This window comes from Rhopilema esculentum, chromosome 4 (genome assembly GCF_057945365.1).
Source record: "Rhopilema esculentum isolate cy_ngs chromosome 4, ASM5794536v1, whole genome shotgun sequence".
In the NCBI taxonomy this organism is placed as follows: domain Eukaryota; kingdom Metazoa; phylum Cnidaria; class Scyphozoa; order Rhizostomeae; family Rhizostomatidae; genus Rhopilema; species Rhopilema esculentum.
In genome coordinates, this window is record NC_142818.1 from 4,142,793 (window position 1) to 4,166,386 (window position 23,594).

At 35.5% G+C, this 23,594-nt stretch overlaps 2 protein-coding genes across 3 annotated transcripts; one reads left to right on the forward strand and one right to left on the reverse strand.

The window, feature by feature from the left end:
* Positions 1-1,492: 1,492 nt before the first annotated feature.
* Positions 1,493-19,021, reverse strand: LOC135690792 (syntaxin-16). The gene is made up of 14 exons (XM_089115454.1): positions 18,904-19,021; positions 18,240-18,295; positions 17,011-17,171; positions 15,195-15,248; positions 14,688-14,721; positions 10,428-10,531; positions 9,984-10,002; positions 9,147-9,180; positions 8,216-8,322; positions 6,425-6,587; positions 5,405-5,514; positions 4,667-4,810; positions 3,331-3,411; positions 1,493-2,479 (listed from the first exon to the last, which is right to left on the reverse strand). Exons 1-14 carry the CDS (start codon positions 19,019-19,021, stop codon positions 2,372-2,374), a joined length of 1,293 nt encoding a protein of 430 aa, XP_088971580.1. The 3' UTR covers positions 1,493-2,371.
* Positions 16,634-22,640, forward strand: LOC135690794 (acidic phospholipase A2 E). 2 transcript variants are annotated; one of them, XM_065208454.2, is made up of 3 exons: positions 16,634-16,909; positions 19,309-19,626; positions 22,197-22,640. In XM_065208454.2, exons 2-3 carry the CDS (start codon positions 19,320-19,322, stop codon positions 22,346-22,348), a joined length of 459 nt encoding a protein of 152 aa, XP_065064526.1. In that variant the 5' UTR covers positions 16,634-16,909; positions 19,309-19,319; the 3' UTR covers positions 22,349-22,640. The 2 variants fall into 2 exon arrangements, with proteins under 2 accessions (XP_065064526.1, XP_088970915.1); XM_089114789.1 differs by lacking the exon at positions 16,634-16,909 and adding an exon at positions 17,976-18,126.
* Positions 22,641-23,594: the final 954 nt, after the last annotated feature.

Here is a 23,594-nt window from a genome sequence, read left to right on the forward strand (position 1 = left end):
AAAAATAAAAACTGAATATGAACGCAAATCGTTTCGTTTCATGGCAGCAAAAATTTACAATGAACTGCCTATCAACATACGGAAAACTGAATCACTCAATGTCTATGAACAGCATCTTAAGCAACATTTTACCTAGGCTTCTTATTTTAGATATGTAATATATGATTTAGGCTCCTTATTTCAAATATGTAACATATGGTATTAATACAATTATGTAAATATGTAACATATGGTATTGTAAATTTTTCATTTTTTTTATATAATACCTTTTTACGTTAATCAGTACACACATTGATAACAGCAGTAACGTTGTAAGTGTTAATCCTGTATAAAGATTCGTGTTATTATTATTATTATTATTATTATTATTATCATTACAATAATTTTACAAGTCCCACCCTCGTATAAGCCCCTCCCCCTCAAATAGGCCTCCATCCAAAAATATCAAATATATAATAAGCCCCCGGGGGCTAATTCCAGGATTTACGGTATTAACCCCTACCTTTTTAATGAATGTTAAAGTTACCAAACAATCTCAAATGATTAACAGTTTTTACCCCAAGTTAGTTCCGTCAAAATAAAAACTATCTAATGCTTAATATTGGCCAACTACCCAGATCTTACCCTTTCAGGAAGTGGGCTTGCTAGATGCACCAGCCCTTATACTGCCTGTACTGGACAATTCCGTTTTTTAGACTCGCTGTCATCACTGGGAAACATTTTCCCGACTGATGCATCTGCCAATAGGACGAAAATGATCCTCGGGAAAAGAACGATAGCAAAATTGCAAATATGAGAAGATAGAGAAAAAAGGGGCGGATGGGAGGAACGTGTAAAGAACGTGTAATTGCTGCAGCGAAAAAAACTAGAGCGGGGCTCGGGGACAAAACCCCTCAAATATCGAGTAAAACACTATTGCTGGGGTTATAAACCATGTTACAGTTTGTGACTTTTACATATTCTAAAAACAGAATCGATTCTAAAAAAGAATCGAAGCATACATAAACTGTATCCAGGAAATTTCCCAGCAAAATCAAGGAAATTTAGGATCTGCTGACACCGCAGATATTCAGCAATTTATCACTGATATTAAGAGCAGCTATGTAAGATGCGTATTCCTACCCTAGTACTCGGGCTCCAGCGCCGCAGAAATTTAACGGCAGCAAAAGAGTAACTAGAGGTATTCTTTTGCTGCCGTTAAATTTTTGCGTCTCTGGTACCAAGAGTACTTCCCTGAAATTGGAACAGGTAAATGTTTCTCTCATCTCCATTCTCCTCCCGTTTTTCTCATCTCCATTTCCACCCGATTTATTGGGCTCTGGTACCCAGAGTAATATATTCCCATCTCTATGGTCAGATAAGACATTATAAACCTTGATATGTAACTCAAACACCACAATAGATGTAACTGTCATTGATATTTGAATTTTAGATTTTTCATTTATATATAACCGCATTGCCAAGGAAGTAGCGAAGCAGAAAGCTGTAGATGTCAGCTGTGTACCAATTTGTTATTTCCAGTTATATACATAGAACGATCAGGATAACAGCAATATGATCAAATTCAAGTGTGTTTTTTTATAAAGAGATACCAATACAAACATATAAATTAATAATATTGAAGCTTTGGTCAAGCAGAGTCAAAACGAACACAATATTAAGTTACACAACAAGAGAAGAAGTTAAAAGGGATGGAGGGGGGGGGGGCGGGGGGACGAAACTGAGCCCCAAAATTGAGAAGAATTTTAATTTGAGATATACAAAAAGCAAAAAGCTTTTAACCTTGCGATGATTGTATACCACTACTTGTCTTTCTTTAGCACCTAGAACGCTTTTTGGCTGTTACATTTTCATACACGAAGAATTACTTAGGCAGAGGAACAAAAAAGGGCTGCAGCTACACTATGGAAACGATATGGTATTACCATGCACAGCATATTCTTGAAGTGCTAGTCATTAGCAGTACCAGTGAATTAAGCCCAAAATTCATTGATATTAATCAATTTTGAAACTTATACCACAGCGAATCTTATACTAATCAATCAGGCAATCATGCCATGGTTTATAATAAAGGAAGAAAATGGATTAAACAACTAATTTTACCTAGAACTTTTCCCCCATTAGTTCACATTTCTCCTCCACAGCAGAAAGTGCTTTCTCAGATTCTCCATTTATGTGTTACATGACCCGTTCAACTTATACATCAAGGCAATTACAGTGTCAACTATGGGTACATATAACACTAAAGAACGGATAACTCTTGCTTCTAAAACAAATGTCCAATTACCTTTTAGTAGAAAACGATATTCACTCGGTCTGATCGATGCCGCAGTGAGTTCATCTACATTCAACCCTTGAAGTACATGACAATTCATTTTTTTGTCTTAGTAATTACCAACGTAATCAGCATAATTATTAATGCGACAGCTAAAAACAGAATACAAAGCATCTTCCGTGAGCTTTTCTGGTATTTCTCTCCCTGAAACAACAAGACATAAGAAGGACTAATGCCCGGATTTCCAAATCAGCAGCCACAATCTTAAGCTTAGCAGTCTTGTGCTCTAATGCATACACTTTCTGTGCATTAAAAGTATAAATAGGACAAATACCCGGATTCTGAGACCACTGATCTAAAAATTAAGTCCAGCAATCTTGTGATTAACTGAATATATTCCTCTGAAAGATAGATGCGACAAAAACTGCTTGCCACATCGTCAGTCACAAGCCAAATTCGAAGAGTCATTTTGCACATACCGTATTGCACATACCCTCCAAAACAACAGTGCATAAGAAACTAACTGCAAAGCTGCCTGCAAATTAACAACAAACAATAAAGCATTTTGTGAATGCTTCTTGCATGTTGAGTGCAAGTTGGCTAATCTTGGCTTTACGGTGGACAGCAGTTCAATCATAAAAGTGGGCTATAAGGAAAGAGTTCTACTGTGTCTAGATTCTATGTTCGCCTTCAATGCCCACATTGCAGTTGACGATTTGCCGGAGATTTTATTGATGGACATCATCAAACACCAGACAACATCAAAGCTTTACCACGATAAAAACGAATGGTCAGGATCAAGATGTAAACTCTAGTGTCATATGAAACGGACTGGTGGATGCTGACTTTAATTTGGGCAACAATACCTTGCAACATTGTCATGACACCCTTCTGTTTCAAACAGAATAAATGTGGTAGAAAACAATTTCAATCAACCTATCAAAGCATGGAACCTAGCATGTCATTCGCACATACGGAATGGGGGACAAAATGTTGATAGATGAAATGGCAACAAACGAATTCGAAGACGAGAATAAACATTATAAAGTACAAACCTTTTTTAGCTGTTCCAAACCCTTTTCAATTTGCATCGACGACTGCTCGACGTTGTAATCAATTCTATCCAAAATAGTTCCCTAGAAAGGATAGGGTAGAACTACTTTAACAAAAATTCCTACACCAAAAATAAACCATAGCAAGACACCCCAACCTAAGAATTTTCTCTATCAGAAAAAGACTTATTAGACGAATTAAGATGAAAACTCATAGTTCATTAGAATTTCAACTTTCGCTCGACATTGCCAAATTTCACATCATACCCATCTAGTATTATTCCACATAAAGTCATCATCGATTAACAGCCCAGAGCAAGGTACTATTTAGCATATATTCCTTACTTTCCTTTTTAGATTGCAAGTTAAAGTTATGTGGCTACATCCACCCAAAACGTACCCTAGCGCTGTTATATGTCCCCCAGTCCCTGGTTGTCACGCTTACAGACATCATTTTGAATTAACGGCCTTGAATGCATGAGAGTATCTTTACGGAAAAGTGAAAAGTGGGAACTGTGAAAATCACTAGATTGAAATTGGATTAGATCACGCGGTCGTTGCACAATTATTTGTCTTTAAAAGAAAAATTTTCACAGCCAGAAAAAAACACGTAACTGGGAAATGCATGTGCCATTTTGCCGCAAGGATCCTTTTTTGGTCCTATCACGTTTTGGTCAATATACAAACTACCTTAAAATAGCATCGAATGCAATGTATAACTTTTGTGGAAAACATATCAATTCAGGGCTTCGTTTGTGGTCCAGTGTGCGCTGCATTGTTCGCAACCATTTTCTTCAATTTCTGTAGTTTCTTGTATAGTTTTCTTAAGGTATAGTTCGATCTAATTTAAAAATTTTGTAATAGTGAAAAAGCTGCAGGCTACTCCCTGTCGTGTCACCATACAATGTAATGGACTAATAATAGTAGATTGAACATTTTGGGGGAATTCATTTAGCAAACCAAAGAACTAAAAATGACATGGTGTGAGAAGACAGGCCATCGGTCAGCTACATGTACCGAAAATTTTAATGATTAAATTCAAATTGTTATCCTATTTTTGAAGAATTTTTTACTCGAAGATTGTGTTGGTTCCACAAGTGATCCCTAGACTTTAGTGACAAAATGAAACCAATATTTTATCACAAACTACTCATTCATGTGAAACAGTTTTTATACTTAAATAACAAAATGAATATCAGAAAACTTTCAAGACAGTTAATACACAATAAAATAGAATCCTACAAATTATGTGTTAAAGTTGAGTCATATGTGTATTCTGATTAAAATATTCATTTAGAGACAAAGAAAAGCAAAGGGGTGGACTTTTACGTTGACTAACCTGATCAATCACCATAACAGATAGATCTTTGAAGATTTCATTCAAATCGAAAATAGATCGAACAATGTTTTGGATTTCTTTTTCTCGTTGCGATATCATTTGAGAATTATCCTCCACTTGCTGCAGCTGTGCAGTTGTGAAACCCTTCAATTAAAAAAGCATCGATGTTAATATGCTTCGACCTTAAAATAACAACCTTGTGCATAAAATATTGCACCGACCCAACAATACTAAATAGAAACTCTATCCTTTCATAATATGAAGACATAAGTGCTATAGGTAAAAGAACTGCAGTGGCGGATACATGGTATATCACAATATCCATGCATACAAAAAGACTTTGTTTGCTATTAAAATTAGTTATAATTTGCTAAGTTATTGCATTAAAAAGATTCTTGCAGTGTTTCTTAGCCAAACTGTTGCTATTAATCGTTGCTCAAATCAGGTTTACTTGACCATATTTCTGACGAGCCTATTGAACGGTTGTAGTTAAGAAAAGAACGTCTGTATTCTAGTTGAGTCTAATATAATTGACAATCTAGTAAAAACATAAATGACAATCTTGCAATCAAGACGTTCCCTTATCAATCATGTTCCATCAAATCACAATACTACTGAAAATACTACGATAAATCATCTAGAAATTATCTGGAGAAATTTAAAAAGGTATTAAGATGTGACAATAAAGCCCATATGTTAGTTAATAGCAAGGTGTAAGCAACAGAACAAGATAAAAACCTTGTCGTAAAGTTCATCAATATCTGCCTCTTCCTGAAGAAAGGGACTGTTATCCGCTCCAATGCCAGTATCAAAGAACTGCTTTGAAGTTTCCTCTCGATTTTTCATGCCTATGAAACAAGAAATCAAGTACTTGACATTGGAACTAGAGGCATATAGATTTGATGGTTGCATGATTTAACGCCGAAATGCAGTGTACCTATTGTTAAAATAGCATAAACGGATAAGAAAATCAATGAATTGGGTAACTACGAGGGGTGATGCCAAAATTTCTAGCTAAAACCCTGAACATCCAAAACGGCCTCTTGTTCTGAACTTCTTTAGAATTGGTTGGATTATCAATGAATTCTCCTTGAATGGGATAAAAATGATTTTGATATTTGTTGTGTACAAAACCTTTCGGTAATATTTATGGATTTTATGCGGACAGATCCTTACACACTTTACTGGTAGGGATATATTTTCGCATAATACCTTTGTAAGTCTTGTTATAGAATCTATTGAAAAAACAATACTAACAAAAGAAACGTTCGGTTGAGGAGGCCTACAAACAAAATGTGGTAATTAAACCAAATTTGTTAATATATAACTACTGAACGTAGATACAGGAAGTTCCTTACCATTGTAAAGATACTGTACAATATTAAATCTATGGTAAGATACTGCAGTATGAAATCAGTATCATATGGTAAGAAACTGTACAGTATTTAATCCGTACAGTATCATACGTGACCGCACAGTATTAAATCAATATAATATCATAAGATACTGCGCAGAATCATAAGGAAAGATACTTAACAGCATCAAATCAGAATCATCTGATAAGATACTGCACGATATTCAATCAGTATCATATGGTAAGATACTGCACAACATCAAATCAGTATTATATGGTAAGATACTTCTCAGTATTAGCTTCTTTAACTTCTTGAAAAAACTGAAAGTAACTCAAGCTGACACTAAAAACAATCGATAAAGACCAACAAATAATAAACAGAAATAGCTTAAAAGTATGCTTACGTTTTAAGTATTTTGATTGTGCTTTTTTGAAATTTTGCGACAAATCTTGCACCGTCGATGCCAAACTTGAAATCACGTTTCGTACCATAATCTGTTCTGATTTGCAAGCACCCCTGCTACGCGAACTAATTCCTTGAATAAGACGCTGGCACTGATGAAACATCTACAAAGCAACATATGCTGATTATTATAATGATTACGAATCAAACGGTTGTCACTTAACAACTTCTGGAATACTTAGCCCTGGCTTCTAACATTTTAGATAAACTGCAATAGAGAATTAGAAAAGCCATCTTTTCTTATCAAGATTCAGAACTCTATAAAAAACGTAACGGTGAAACTACTGTTATATAAAGTGCTTGTTTTCGAAGCAACTGAGATATTTTATCAGGAATATCATTACTATTATCATCCGTAAAACAACCTAAATGTTTTTTTACAATCTGATAAAAATTTACAAGTACGTATTACGAAATACAATACTTACAGGAAAACATTCTATACCACTACGAAAAACGATACCCCGAGGAGTAAAGGACTTTGTCTATCCCGGGGGCATTAAACATACGAGAAAAAGATCGAAGCTACTTTGCTATCATCATCAGGTACCATTTTCTATCGGAAGGTCGGCTACCATGACCCTCCAACTATCCCAAAATCTGAGTTTTGGTTTGTTGTCATGGTCATAGATAAAACTTGGCTATAGCTACGCACAAAATACTAAGAAAACTTATAAGTATGGTCTTAATGTTGTGATAACTAATTCATTCTTCGAAAATCTTTAAAATCTTCACCAATGAAAATATGAGGTGTGTTTTTGGAGTAACACCAGCAAAAGTATAAATCTACAATAGAAAGCTTATCGGAGCACAAATAAATTCTTAATACAATTTCCAATCGGAGCATGAAACATCTTCATGGAACATGGACTACCAACCAAACGCTCTCATCCGTGTGTAGAAACTCGTCTTGGACAACTGCATAGAGGAAGGTGCCTGAAATATTTTCAATTCCCGTTTACCGTATCTAAATAACACGCTTACCAAACATCTTCTGAATGTTGTTTTGTTTTTTTATTTTGTTGCCAGGTGTAAAGCGCATTTTGAAGTAAACTGTCAGATGCGATGATACAAATCTATTTTAAATCTCATATCACCCTTTTTCTAGCACATTCATGAAATGGTTCTTGGCCAATATGTGAATACGCAGGGTTTATATTGCCCTCCATATTTAATTCATTGTACATCTTAAAATAGAATTCTTAAGTGGACGTCACAAAAATTTACTTATAAAATTTTTGATTATGGAGTTCTACCTTGAAAAGCATCATAAAATACCGGCATTAAAAATTATTTAAATGAGTTAAGAATTGGCTGAGATATGACCACATGAGCAGAGGCTCTTGCCCATCAAACGTCTGTAATTTGATCTTGGTTCATAACTTTATGAAAAGAGCCAAAAATACCCTAATCTGCTGAGGTATATCAGCCGTGGTCTAGAACTATGCCAAGACGACCATTTCGAAAGCACGATCATCTTTATCAACAATACTCGAAATGACAAAAACTGCCTTGCAAAACACCTTTAACATATTTTGCTATCATAGCAAGTTACGGATCTCCCCCTTAAAAATTCCATAAGAGCCACCTTTTACATATTTTGCAATGGTAACATGTCGTGGACAACTCCTGAACACTTTTAATTGTTGCTTATTGCACGAATTCCGTTTCTTATGTTTTCATCCATGTGAAGTCAGTACCTAGATTACACATTCAATTTGTAAGTACTTGCCTGTGTGATTTCTTGTGTAGTAATTTCAATAACATGTTCTTCCTCCACATTGTCATCTAACGTTGGTCTGTTTAGATGTCGATCGTGAAGCGCAGAGAGGTCTTTTACTAGGAAGGATGAACAAAGAAATGAATTTGAAAACAGAAGAAAAATGAGACAACTTGCAAAATAAGAATAACAGCTAAGTTTCAGAAACTTTTTTTTTCTATGAAAATTCTAAAAAGCTGTATTCTGTTCTTCCCGAAATCAATCCTCCAGCTCTGGTTCAAAGGTGATAAAGGAATTTAACCCTCAATTTTTAGAAATTTGTTTGCAATCTCTTGCGAGAAAGGCATGGACCGATGCTCAATTACTTGGCAGAACTTTGTCTTTAAAAGACAAAGTTTTTTGTGTTTTGCTTTGAACGACAGAAACCTGTCGTGAGAGGTTGTCAATGACAAAGATTTGGAAGATAAATTGACAGGCCAATAAGCAACAACGTTTCTCGTTTTCTCGAAACTTCCAGCCAAGCAACTTCCTGTCTGTGCTTCACAGACGAAATAAGTCATGTGTGGGTACTGCGAAGGCAAAAATAATCCTCTTTCAAAGACAAAAATCTGCTGTGCACGGATTGCTCGAAGAAAAAAATCTTCGTGTGTGGTGGTCTGTATTTCATATACAAAACTCTGCCGTGTGTGGTGAGCTTAAGGTGAGAGAGAAATTTGGTTTTAAACCCATCCATCAACATCTAGAAAAATGCTTCAGAAAGCCAAATGCATTCTGCTAATCACATATGCCTTTATTAGACTAGATACCAACATTTGGTTGCCAGATTTATTATGGTAAATATATATGTCAATTCAAAGGAGGTTTTTCATATCTCTACACACATGAAGTGATATTTTATTCAAAATTAATAAAAAACAATCAGTAATAGAAATAAAGTACTTACTTCGTTGCTTTATCTTTGAAATTTCATATTGAATCTACGTATAAACAATTAATGTTGATTTAAAAAAAAACAAGAACATGATAAAATGATTAGGTTATCAACTTTGTATTTTCAAACCATCAAACCATAAATAAAAAAACAGAAGTGTTCTCTTAAAACATCAAAATGTTTATTTGATTTTTCTAGAATTAAAGTTTTCTAGAATGATTTAATGTCCATATTTGCTCCTTTCCTGGAACATTGATTTTTAAAAAGGGATAAAAAAATTCCTAAAGAATATTTTATCTTACAATTTAAAAAGAACTTCAGCTTGCTTTCTGTTAAAAAGCTCTGTCATTGATTGAGGATTATTTCTCTCACTAAATGTTTCTCGAATGAATTATTGATTTATGATGGTGTTTTTTAAATCATTTACAATGGTTTACTAAAATGCTTACATTGCTTACTACAAGCGCATAATAAAAAGGCCACAGAGGAAAGGACAGCTCTAAAAGCTCCAACATTTTTCACATGCTGATATTTTAATGCAGAATAGCTTACTGGCTCTAAGATATCCCTACCACCGTTCTTAGCATTTTTTGTTACATATATTCTCTCTGTATGAAAGATTTTAAGTAAAACTTGTGTTTCTGGTAAGAGCTGTTTCTACTTAAAGCAAACTGATGAAATGAGAAACTTTGCGCCAGAAAATCTGATTTAAAATGATAAACAAAAGGATTTAAATCCTTATCCAAAATATCATAGTCCAGAGTTGAAAATTACTATCTCCCTAAGAAAATTTACACCTTAAGATAAAATGGTGAAGGCAATACCAACTTCTACAAAATGGATACTAACCTCTTCAACGCTGTCAACCCTAGAAAATTACAAGAAGGGAAATGAATCTAGTAAAAATTACATAGAATGGGTGATAAAATATTTATACTTGTAAACAGGCTAAAATAAAATATCCACATAGGTCTTTAATACAGCAATTTCTAAATTGCAAAAGAAGCAGAGCTTGCATTGTTAAGCATATCTTGTGCTGAGTCCAGAATATTAGATAACAGACAGGAGCTTATTGAAAGTAAAGTTTAAATTTAGAAAAGATGAGGAAAAATGACCCATGGAAAGCAAATAAATTTTCACATTACTTTTCATAACTTGTTGCCTGCATCTGGCAAAAACGAAACCAAATATGAACACATGCCATCAATTGCAACAACCCAGCTAATATTAGAAATGATAGGAGTGTTTTAATGTGATGGTTAATTGAATTGCTAAAAATACTCTCATGCTTACCACTGAGGGGGAAGTGATGAAAATCCTCCACCACCATACCCAATTTCAACATCATGATTTTGCACAAGGGAAGCAGTGTCATCCTGTGGTATAGAAACATAAAACTAGGCAGCATTAGAACTGATATCTGAGCTGGAGAGATAATCCCAATGCAAAGAATGGTCTTCAAAAATGCTATATTTTCATTGCCGATCTAACATATAGGATGACTTTTCTGCCTTATTGGCGACTGTGCAAGATGTAAGAAACTTGGTAGAAAAGGCCAAAAACGTTTGAGGAGCAGCCTTTTAACAACATATAACATACTTCATGTTTACAACCTAGAAATGCTAGGCTGAAGCTTTCAAACCTTTAAAAATGGGCCATTCCATATCAAAGGGGGAAACAAATTTTTAAAATGTAACCCACTGTCTCAGAATCGTCCAATTTTTTGTAGGGCTGTTCATACTAATGAGATAGAAGAACCTTGCAAATTTCAACTCAATATCTTTATTTGTTCCAGAATAAGAGCCACTTGAAATTTGCACCAAATTGGCTCATATTTCACTTTCCATTAAATGCTGTAGTGTCTCTGACCTCTGATTGGCTGATAGGACAATAGACCCGTCAGTTTGGCTACCATCTACTGGTTACCCTCCCTAGATTCTTTTGCAAAAAAGACAATATGCAACCAATAAACCAGAAGATCCGTGCTGATTGAAAGATTCTCTGTTTTGGTGCCAAATTTTTCTCACAATTTTCTTAACTATAGTTAGACCATTTTTGTAAGATAACCCCTTAGCCCATTCATTGCAAGAATTTTCTCTATGTTCCCTTTTGAATATCATTATCTGTGGCATACTTCTCGTTCATACGTCATATGTCACGCGTCAAAGCATGGCCTGTTCGAGGTGTGGGATTTTCCCAGCATTGTTTTGGCCTAGTCATATTTTTGCATACTTTTCATTTAGATAAGTTTACGTTGCATGGCATCATTTAGCCTAGCCCTTCCTTTTACTTGCTATTGACTAGTTACCATAATATTTGTGTATTGCTAATTTTAGATTCCCTTCGTACAAGAAGCCATTCGAACAAAACTCTGTCACTCGTTGTAAGGTTTTAGGTTAGGTTAGGGCCTAGTAAGCTTTGTATGTTTTAGTTGTATCAAAGTGTCTGGGTTATAAACACAGTGTATTTCTCACGTTTTTCCTTTTTCTGAGATATCTATGTTTCAAAAAGTCAGATTTTAAAGAAAAATTTCAAAATTTGTATGGTCTGAAAAGGAGATTTTTCAGAAAAGAACTTATTCTTAAAAATCTAAAATCATACTTGTTGTTGCAGGTAAGTGGGAATTGATTCAAAATTGCAAAGTTACTTGCAACTAATAAATTGTATTAAGTAGAAGTACTTGATGTTTTATTAAAGTAAGTCTAATAATGGATTCAGTTAAGATATTCTTAACATACTCATCTCTTATATACAACTGTTAATCTACAATCAAGCTCCCACTTTCTAATAAAGACCTCATCATCTAATAAAGCCCCCAATCTGCAAGTAAACAATACATACTGTATCTAAATTTGTTTCTGGGATAAGATACTGTGTTATATGCGATATCAGTATTTTTCTTCTGTATATATCCACCATTCAATTTAATAAGCCCCTCGAAATAAGCCTCCTTCAAACAACCCCCCCCCCCCCCATGAATAAGCCTGTTTTGAATAATCCTCTTTGAATAGTAAGTCTTATTTCAAATAGGCTCCTTATAAAAAATTCTAACCTTTTTTTCAAAAATATACAGCAGTGCTTTTTGTTGGATTTGGTATGCAAACAACAGCAAATTTTATTGTATGCAAATAATGGAAGAAGTTAGATGGTACTTTTGGAATTTTTTAAATCAAAAGCTAATCTGGAAAAAGATATTTACTTTTGGCTGTGTGGAGACAAATTAGGTTTCTACACTGTAGGGAAGGTAACAAAGAAATTGAATCTTATTGAAACCCTTGACCATGAAATATTGGTTTCTTCAAACAAAGAGTCAATTGACACAGCACTAAATGAAATTGATGTGTTCCTCTTGAAACTCCATTCTATATAACACCTCATTTGAAAAATAATGCAAGGAAAGAGAAAATTGAAACTGGCAGCAAACATGTTTTAAAAAATCTGTGCTGTGCTGGACATTGACACTTCAGACTTGACTGAAAAGAAGAGCCAGTCAGAGATTTGAAAGGAGATTGTGAAGATTTGCAATACATAATTGCATTAATGACGGAGAAGCTAAAAGTGTGTAGCAGGAAAAGGCATATACAGATTTTTCAGACAATTCTGAGAGGGGGTGGGTTACATGGGTGTCCCCCTTTGATATGGAATGACCCAAACAGTTTTCTACATTATTGTTACAGATTTTGTAATATGAAATTATTGAACACCAGCAGATAGGTAGCAAATGGTTTTGTGATGTGTAAGAAAATACACTGCATCAGCATAATGTTTATCTACTGGGAACTAGCACAAACTTGTTTGTTTGTTGCTGCAGCTTTATAAAAGACTAAACAAAATGCTTACTAATCTTGAAATTTAATCTCATAAGAAAATTCAATTATAAAAACAAAAAAGAAACTAGAAATAATTAAATTTCATTGACAAAAAACAATAGTATTGTCCCATAGGCAGATGACAACCTCACAGTAAAAGAACATTCCATAACAACAGGGGCCTTGAGCTACTTTAAAATGTAATTTTGAACAAAGTTATGAAACCCACTTAAAACTCCCATCTCAAAATAAAAGTTTTTTGCCATCTTGGGGTGCTTTGTCAATAAATTTTCAAATTTGTCTGCAAAAAAAGGATTGCTCGCTCACGTTGCTGGACAATAGGGCCTGGATACTTCCCTTGAGCAAAATAGCTAGTGATTGCACCGCTTACACCCTAATAATTGAAGAATATACCAAGAACAGCCTTAACAGCTACTTTTTAAATGAAAATTTCAATGAAAAAAGTACTGAAAGATGGTGACCTTTTTATATCAACAGGAATACATCAACTGGTTTCAGTAGCAACAGAACTAAAGTATCATGACAAAATCTGTCAACCTTGGTTTGTTAGAAAAGTATGTAGGATTTAGGCACTGAAAATAAAAAAAACTGCTCATAGTTTGGAAGAGTTAAACTTGAATAGTATTCTAGCCTAGTTTGAAGTCCAATAGCCCTTTTCTGGGAAGTTGAGAATGGTAGAATTGAATAAACTGCTTAAACACAACATTCTGTTTGCATGGTGCCTTTCAAGAGGCAAAATGCTTTGACAACAATTAGACTTAAGGTTGGATTCATATAAATCAATATTTTTTGACAATAACTTTGGGCAAACCGAGAAAACAATTTGATTCTCCTGAGGAAAGTTTTTTATATGAGAAGGAAATAGATCTACAAACTATTTTTCTTGTGTATTATAACTTCCTTGGGATTTTTTACCTTTTTATTGAATGGCTAAAATGAAATGTGGCGTCTCTGCAATGAGGCAAATATATTCCTGACATTTCACTTTTACAGTGTCAGGAAGGAGGGCTGATCAAGTCAAATCTAGAAACCTCTTTGTCCGGTTCGATAAACAGCACTGTAAAAAACATATCTACGATGGACTCACCGATCTAAATTCGGCAACAATGCTGCCTCTGTTGTGCACAGATATATTTCTAAAGTTGACGAAAGTCTGAGTGAGAGTTCTAGTTGCCATCATTTAAATAAAACTATCCTCGAACTTTTTACCTCCTCTTTTTGACAGCCATTTTGACACTAATTCGGCATAACCTCGATTTGAAAATGCGATACATCACAAAGAATCCTTTCTTTTACAAAGTTTTTGCAAATAGCATTGGCAAAGGAATTTTCTCAATTATTATTGTGTGAACTTGCTTTCCCCCAATTTAAATTTATTGTTTCAAAATTTGTAATTCTTCTTGTATGCAGTTACGCCACTATTACTGAATGGAAAACACCTGATTGTGATTGTGTTGTGAAGAAAGTAGGGATCCCTCTGTCTACAACAAATGTCCGATGGAGGAAAGCTGAAAAAGGGGAGGCGAGTAGAACCAGTGAAATTTCACTAAACCCGCTCTACATTTTGTCTTGAAATACAGCTATTTGTGTGTTTCATGTGAATTTCAGCAAAATGAACTCGAATGTAGAGCTTCAAAACTGCCAAGAAGCAAGAAGATAGCCACGAAAAATGGTTTTCTCAACTTTCACTCCCTAAATCGAAGAAAAAGGAATTGGTACTTACTTTGTTCCAGTCATCCTCGTGTATGTGACGATTCCTGTAAACAAGAAAAGACTCAGTGTGACTTCTCGTTAATCCTGAAAATGATCCCTTAACGTTGTTCATCTTCAGGAAACTACATGCCTCCAGAAACAAAGCTCAAATTTTGCTTTCCTACAATTAAGAATTTCATTATATTGAAAAAATAGTTACAGTTCACAAATTACAAAGCTCAATCCAATATTCGTTTTGTTTTTTGCTGTTAAGAGTTAACCAACAGGTCACGATCAAGAGGTAACTTCATGCAGGTTAAAATCTATAAAACCTCGTTGTGGTGTGGGTTTAGCACCGAGCGACTTACAGGTGAAAGAACGAATTTATTATTTTTAATGAAAAATTAAAAAAAAAACCTTAAACAAGAAGAAAATGCTAATACACTTTGAAATAATAAATTTAGATATACCTTTGCCCAAACACAAATTGAGATAGCAAAATGAAAAATAATTGCTATTACTAAAGGAAATCACAAACCTAAAACCAAAGGCGCATTTGTTAGTCGCTGGTGTTAAGGCAAGGTCCGGGAGCCTTTACCAAAGCCCTAAAAAGGGAAAGGGGGTTGAGTTTTGAAGAAGAGTTTTGAAGAAAGAAGGAAAGATCAATCTTGTTGATTCTAGATTTGAATAAAGACAGGCTATGAGGGACAGGAAGCAGGAAGTGGGTAGAGCGTTTCAAAGATCTCAAGGACTGGATAGGAAGGATAAATTGTGGGACAGAGTTCGTGAATCTTAACATGCATTTGATAAAATTTTACCATCAAAATATAATCTAATCTTGGAATCTACATTTTATTCTTTGGAGAACAAGAGTCCGAACACCTTGCACTCAAGAAAAAATTATAAATACCCTGTCAATGCAGAGGGCTTGGTCTAGTTTATGAAAATGATTTATATTGGAAAATAATGAAAATAATTTTTTCAATGAGACCATTGCAACCTTGCATGTTAAATCCTCGAAGAAATGTGCACTGAAACCAAACAGGACGTAGATAAAATGGTGTATGATGAGTTTTTAAGTCTTGCAAATTTGGAACCGTTGACAATTTCAATTTCATAATTTTAGAGGGTTGCATGAGTTACCACCAGGTTCTGGTAGAAACTGCGGACAGGATATTTATTTATCAATATTGGCAGCATTTGATGACTAGGACACAAGCTAGTTAATGTGAGGTTCACAAAATTCATTGAGGATAGAAATTGATGTGTTAATATGAGGTAGAAGCTCTTTTCTAACACGCATTGGAAAAGCACATTTTCCGTAGGGGCCATGGCCCCTCACTTTTTTGCGAAGCAAGTAGTTTTAAAGCTGCAGTAAAAGGGTAAAGAACCCTTGGCCTCTACTTTTCCTAGCCTTGGCCTTACCCCCACTTTCAAATTCGTGGCGTAGGCCCTGCATCGCTACCAACACATTAATCCATAGTCTCTGCTTTCATCAAAAGAACAAAATTGTTTTGCCAACAATAAAGTTCCTGTAATCTTTTTGTTAAACACTACTGTTTAAACTCGTGCTTAGTCAGTAAAACAGTAATTTTGGCTAGGCCATACCCTAGTTTCATTATTAGAAGCTGCATTTAAAAGCACTTCATTAAAAAATTCGGTATATGAAAAGCGGCATCGTTTACAACACTAAATTGCTAAGGGTGCGTTAGTTGAATGAAATTGAATACTTAAATGAAATTGAAAATCTGTCCTTGTGACAGGAATAAAATATTTTGAAACTACTTTCATTTCAAGAGTACTTTTTGATTACTCATTTTTAACATAAGTTACAATGCTGCAATGCACTGTGTTTTAGGCCTTTTTCTCAACTCCTAACCCTTGTTCCTCGATTCCAGGGATCCCTTTCCGCAATTTACACAATTCCTTGGCTCGCAATGCAAAAGTCACATGATCCCTGATGAAATTCGAGGAAATTTCTATTTGCAGAGATTTTCTGTTTCTCAAATCGTTACCAGTTCAACTGCAGCTGAGAATATACTGAATTCCAGTTTCCTGTCCAAGCAAATGACTAGATAAGAAGCGTTTTCAGTCGCTTTCAAATTCACCTTGTTTGAAATAGCGCCAAGTCGTGCTAGAAGACGTTCTGCATTGCGTAAAGAATTGCTGACTTGAAGCTCTGAAGTTTGTTGACACAGTCCAGTTTTTAATTTTAATATCAAAATACTGGAAAGGATAAAGAAAAGTGTCACGGTAAGTTTACATAACAGTTAAGATGTACATATTTCGAATTCTTCCCTGCTTCAACTTTACGGCTTGGCCTAGATCATTTTTTGCCTTGTGCAGCCACATACATTCGGACTAGAATATAGAAGCTCGTCTTTGTGAGAGTGCTTCCTTTCCAACGTTTCCATAGTTGTTCATCACAATTATATTCTCTCCCTTGGCTACCAGGTTCCGTAACAGTCTGTTCCGCAGGCTGGGTATCAACATGGACCAAGAATGCAGTTCGGGCCTTTAAGCAAATAAATTGTTGGAACAAAGGACGCCTGCAGCCCACAGAGAGTGACCACTCCCTGCCTTCATCCAACTAGAGCAGCCAATTATGCACACATGGCCAACTCTTTTTGGTGCCCGAGTCTCATATTTGCCATCTCATATCAGACTTCACTTCAGTCATCTTTACATCCTATCAAACACGGGGGGGGGGGGGGGGCAAGGGAAAATTAGATACCCAAAGCAAAAGATTTTGAAAAAGTGAGGGGGCATGATGACCCCCCTTTTGTCGGAAGCCCTGAAAACACACGACAAACCTACATAGAAAAAAGGAAAAGGCGCTTCATCAATTTACTTTAACTGTAGCCACGGCCGTTGACCACCTACCTTACCTCCAATTATACACATAAGTAGCATACACTTATCAAATTTACCTTTTTTTGGTACAAAGATACGAAGAGGATGGGGTTAATCGTTCTCAAATATTAGCAATGGGTCTGACTCTGAGTATAATATGCAAAAACAAAATAATTAGCATTATGACTAAAACATCAAGCTCTTGTTTGGCGCACACCTTTGTCCTCAATCACCACGATGTTGGTCACTTTGAGCAACGTAAGTGGAACTATTAATGAAACGTTCACTTTTGTTGTCTTAGAATTTGGAAAAAATCGCTTCTGTTTGGAAATAATAGTGCGGTTTTTATGATAGTGTTTTTCTTTCTCAAATGGGCTGTGAAAGCTGTGCAACCATTCATAGATTGTGCCTAGCTTCTGTATAATCTGTTAAGTGTGCACGCTTTTGATGTGTTTTGAATGAAAAGGACTTTGGAGTTTGCCAAGTGATCCTGCCAGAGCATGCAACACTACACGGATTTCTCAGATCTTTGGACTTTGTGATTTTCATGTTTTAACGCCAGGACTAAATTCCAAATTAAACAATTATTTTTGAAAGAACCGAAACACGCTAATCAGGTAATTATTTGCTATCTTCGTCAATTGAAACTGTTCTCAAAATCGACTAGTCTCTTTATTGTTAATTCTCTGTGCAAAGAGTTTAATTTTGCTGTTATAGTCTTGTCTCTCACCGTATTAGTCCAGAACAAGGTCTCGTAGCCCGGCGTATGTACCTTTGGAGAATTGTCTGAAAATAAAACGATTTCAAGATGTAAATGCTTTACGATCGCTGTGCAAAATCAGCCAGCATATGGTCATACTGTGACATGGAACGGGCAGCACACCAGTCTTTCTTTCAGTTTCACTGTACACATGAGTACACATTTCTTATTTTCACTTATCTACCCGTAAGACGAAGCTGTTATTTGAATTTATTTTTCAGTGCTTGCTGCAAACCAGAGGTGCTGCAAACGCCTCAATCTGCTCTTGTTGCCTTCCTAAAAAATGTTCCTTTTTAGAGTTTCCTTTCCTTGTGAGTAAAAGTTTCTTAGAATTAGAAATTTAGTAAAATAACCTACAGTTTGGTCCTTACGGTTTGTCAGGAAGAAAGAATAGATCAATCTCATCAACATCATTGAATTCTTCTCACTTTATACATTTTTGCTAAGTTATGTATTTGGCCATCCCCAGACCAATGGCGAAAATCGGGGAATGTGTGTGTGTGTTGGGGGGAGGGGGGGTGGCGAGGAGGGGCAATCGCCCCCAGGTTTTGCTAAATTGTCGGTTTTGTCGGTAAAATTATGTCATTTGTCGGCAAATTTGCTTGCTTTTATGGGCATTGCTCCCCCCTCCCACTTGAAAAATGAATTTCCGCCACTGTCTCAAACGACTGCATCACTGAGTAACCTTCCTCCAGCTCCGAGCCGTGGAACCGTAATGTTTTCTTGACTCTGTTGCAAGCATGGCTTTTCATTTAGTTGCTGGAAGAAAAAAAGTTCTGCCTAAACTCAAAAACACTAATGTGCTTTATTGTCTCTGCATCTACTCAGTGGCAAACGTCTTTGCTCCACTACCATTCTGTCAAACTGGTTTTCGATTTTGAAACAATTTCAAGAAATCCTACATATGTTTTTCAGTACCTAGGTCCAGGAAAGTTCACCACTTCAATAAGAATAAGGTCTAGATGCGTCAAGCCTGAGCTTTCCATTGAAGCCCCAAGTTTAATTTCGTAATCTGTCTAAGTTCTTGATTTTTTTGTAGCAAAAAGCAAAATGAAAAAGCTTTTCCTACTGCTGACAATTTGTGCGTTCTTCGTTGTCTACTATCACAAGCCTGTTGAAGCGAATTTACTGCAACTCTGTGAACAAATAGACTACTTCAAGAAATTCGAATGGAGTGCTGGATGTCTCGAATTTGCTGACTATGGCTGCTTCTGTGGACCTGGAGGCTGGGGCAAACCAGCAGACGAAGTTGATGCTTGCTGCATGGTGCACGATCATTGTTATGATGCAGCAATGGCTAAGTTCCCGTACTGCTATCCATACGTATCTTATTATCATCATGAAACTGGAGTTTGTCGTGAGTATCTAGGTGTTAATTCAAGTCAACCCAATGTAGCGTGGGCAATCCAATTAAGCGTGCACTTTTATAAGTATAATAAATTGTTTTTTGTTAGCTTTGAGAATAGAGATTACACTAATTAACACTAACATTAAACAATACCAAAGATTGCACATAAGTGTCAATTGCTGCAGAATGAGCGGACACATTTCCTTGCGAGATACCACGCTTTGATCAAGTGTGTTATATTAATCATGTTATAGGATTTATTATGTAACCATTGTCAAGTATAAACCTTCCTGTTCTTCCAAAGAACGGATCAATGTGCTGTGCTCTGTTCTATCTTTTTGGTCCAATTTTGGATGTCTCTAGCCAGCAAAACACATAGACTTGCAGTTGAGCCCAGAAATATCTGTTCTTGTGCAGTGGCGTAGCGTGACTTTTTCAACTGGGTATTCTCTATTAAACAAAAGGGTGGGGCAAGGTGTGGCTTGATGGAAATAGGAGGGATAATAGGAAGATTGAAAGGACTTAGCTATTGACAATTTATCTAATTTTCTTTCTGGTTCGGTTGGCAAGTACTGCACTGTCAGGGCATTAATATGATGAAAACGATACTTTGCTAAAGAACCCAACGCAAATATACTCTTCGAACTGAAAATATACTTATTCATTGCATCAAAATACCACTAACCATTTTATCAAAAGTAATTCAAATCAAAACGTATCATTGAAAGTCAGTAAAATTTTGTTGTTGTTGAATCCTCTAAAATTTGCACTGATGTAAAGAGGAAGTAACTGTAAACACCTTCTCTTGATACCTTAATACAAAAGAGCTTTCGAAAGTTATTCACATAGGGCATTACACGAGTTATAAATAGTTTGTGTTATTCAGTGGATGCAGTCTAGACTTCTTCATGGCTTAATCGTGATATTTTCAATACAAGTTAATGATTGAAAGAATCGAAGGTAATGAGACGAGGGACTGCACAATAAAGCAAATAAATGGGCTCGAATAATGCAAACAAAATAGGCCAACAATATAAGTGGATGCACCAGGCAACTATAAGGATATTATCCAGGCCTATCTGCATTTACTTAAATTCTATCACATAATACAAACAGAAGCATCCCTGATTGACAAGCAATAACAAAATTGGCATTTCAAGAGGCACAGATCTGAGTCAGTGTAGCATTTTATAGAAGCCTACCTTTCTTTTCCACTTTGCTGTTGGTAGGTTAAGATTAGGGGTCAAATGAGAGAATGATTATTAAAAAGTAATACGGACACTGCAATAGCTTTGAATGAAGTCATGTTTACTGTTTTCGATGAAGATCCACCACTCCAACAGCTCCGTCGTCCATTAACTGTTTATATCGATCTCAAAACGAGACTTTTTTGAACCAACTTTGAGGCTGTACGCTGCATATTTCTCAGCGTACAGGACCATTGTTTTAGCTGATTAACGGCAAATATTATTCATGGAAAGGAGCATTTTGATTGGTTAAAGTACCGTCTAGGGTATTCACTGCGTATTCATGACCGATCTGCATTCAACATGAAGTAACTCAATCTTCAAAATTAGCTTCAAAGATCTCCCAGCTTCTCTATGCGTCGCAGCGTTATTGTTTCAAACTAATTTCGTGATATTTTGTACTTGTACAAAATGTAGAATATCGAAGGTAACGAATTCAACCAGAATCAATAGGCCATAAACATCTTTTAGTTATTACAAGTATACGTCGTATTAATATATTTTCTGAGAAATCTCAGGGTATTCACTGAATACCTTGAATACCCGGACGCTACGCCACTGTTCTTGTGTACAGACTACCTTTTTTGAGTCCGTTTCTGAGTTCTGAGTTATTGCCCCAGACACGTTATCAACTTCCATGTTTTCTAATGAGCAATCATAGATTTCTGCTTCACAGACATTACATGAAACGTATTTATTTACATAAAACTTTAGCTCGGTTTTTACAACTTGCACTTTTTCTGTGTAATACATCGTAATACCCTGGGACTGCTGAGTTTTTAAATAATTTAAAGGCTACATTTTCAGTAAAGAAGAGCAAAACATGGTGTACAGGTCTTGAAAACATTATCGAAACTTTGTCCTTATGAGCCCTGCTGTAAAACGAAACACGTGTCATTTTCAAATCATCACCGTTTGGGGGGTGATGAGGCACGCTTGAGCACAAAAACAACTTAAAAATGCAATTTGAGTTTACAAAAATATGCATGCAATATTTAATTCATCAATTGTCATTCAGGCCCTTAAAGAGGTATGAAATCCGCTGTTGGTTACCTTTTCACGAAAGAGAATTACGTTTGTCATATACGACCTTCAAGCTGGTTTATCTTTAACCTTGGCAATGTCATCAATATAGGGGTACATATGCCATGTCTAACTATAATATTGTTAAGACTGTGAGTGTAGTTAATTTACTTAAGACAATCCAAAAGACAATGATTATTGAAACTTTTGTCGTGGTTTCCTAGTCAACAGATCTTCCAACCTAAACTAATTTTCTTTCTGTAGTTTCATCAGTGAATAGCAAATACTTTACACTATTTTTCTTTGCAGATGACAAGAACGACACTTGCGACCGCTTTGTGTGCGAATGTGACCGAGCGCTGGCTCGCTGCCTGGTCTTTAAAAGGTATCATGCCAAATACATTAACTATCGATATCTGGGACACTGCAAGACCAATGGAACCAAATACATATTGAAGTAGAATGTTATGAGGAGAACCGTGTGTCTTTCTTGTGGCTACCATTAGCAAGAAATGGAGACTTAGCTGCATATATTTTGTTGTGTTTTGATATTACGAAACATATGAAGAGTTGTTTGGTGAAATTGCATAACTTGTCGTTTATTACCTTAAAATGAGAACTGGTTTGAATTATTTACACGCTGAAATTAGCAAATTTAACATAAACCTCTATTGATTATGAATTGTGTTATCTTTTGCAAAGTTCTTAATTATTTTCTCGTTCATTGATGAAAGAGATCGTTTTAATGATAAAGGATTTTCTTCTTCTGAGAAATCTCTTTACTGTTCAGTAAATCAGACCTAAAATGTATATTCGTTTCTGTTTTCTATCATAATATGATGGTTCAATTCTGAAGATTTTGCTTGTAGTCCAAACATAGATAATTGAAAGAATGAGATTGAAAAGACACAAGGCAATATCTCTTCTTATATTAAAACATGCATGGTCACGATTGTTCCTAGAGCAGAAGAGAGATTCCGAAAGCAATCCGGAATAAAAAATGTGTTGCACTGCATGCAAAAAAGAAGCTCATCGCATTTGTAATCAACTCGCAAGAGTTAGTGTTTGCCTCGAATTAAAAGGTGCCAATTTTCAATGAATTATATCAAAATTTGTCATGTATAATGTTTTAACAAAATATCAGAGATGCATCAAGCCAAGGGTTTAACAAGAAAATCGATGCCTTTTAGCTTTGAAGACATATTCCGTTCATTAAATGATTTTATCGGTTAGCGTTAACAGGTTTGATATTCAAACTTATACATATCGATGATAGTGGTCTTTTGAATGAAAAATGTCTTTAAAAGTACAGAATGGCATATGCTTTGTGAAATAAATAACTTTTGCTTAAAAAAGGGGAAAGTACCCAAAAACAAGCGAATAATAAGCAGTAAATTACCTGTCTTCTTTTCGCATTTGATATTTGATGTGATTTGCTCCATCATTTTTAAAGGTTTTTATATCATAGTTACAGTATATCAAAAATCTAGAGCAGGTCTATGTGATGAAGTGACCTGATTCCAGCGATAAAAACAAATCCGTATGCCAAAAAGACTCACGATATTTACGGTTTTCCTCATTCTATCAATCCGCTTTTACTTTTTTCCCGTTGCGTCTTTTCTACGAATCATTTACCAATAAATACTTCTTAGACTTCAGCAAAGCCATAGCAACTGGGGACATAGCAACTGGGGGGGGCAGCAGCCC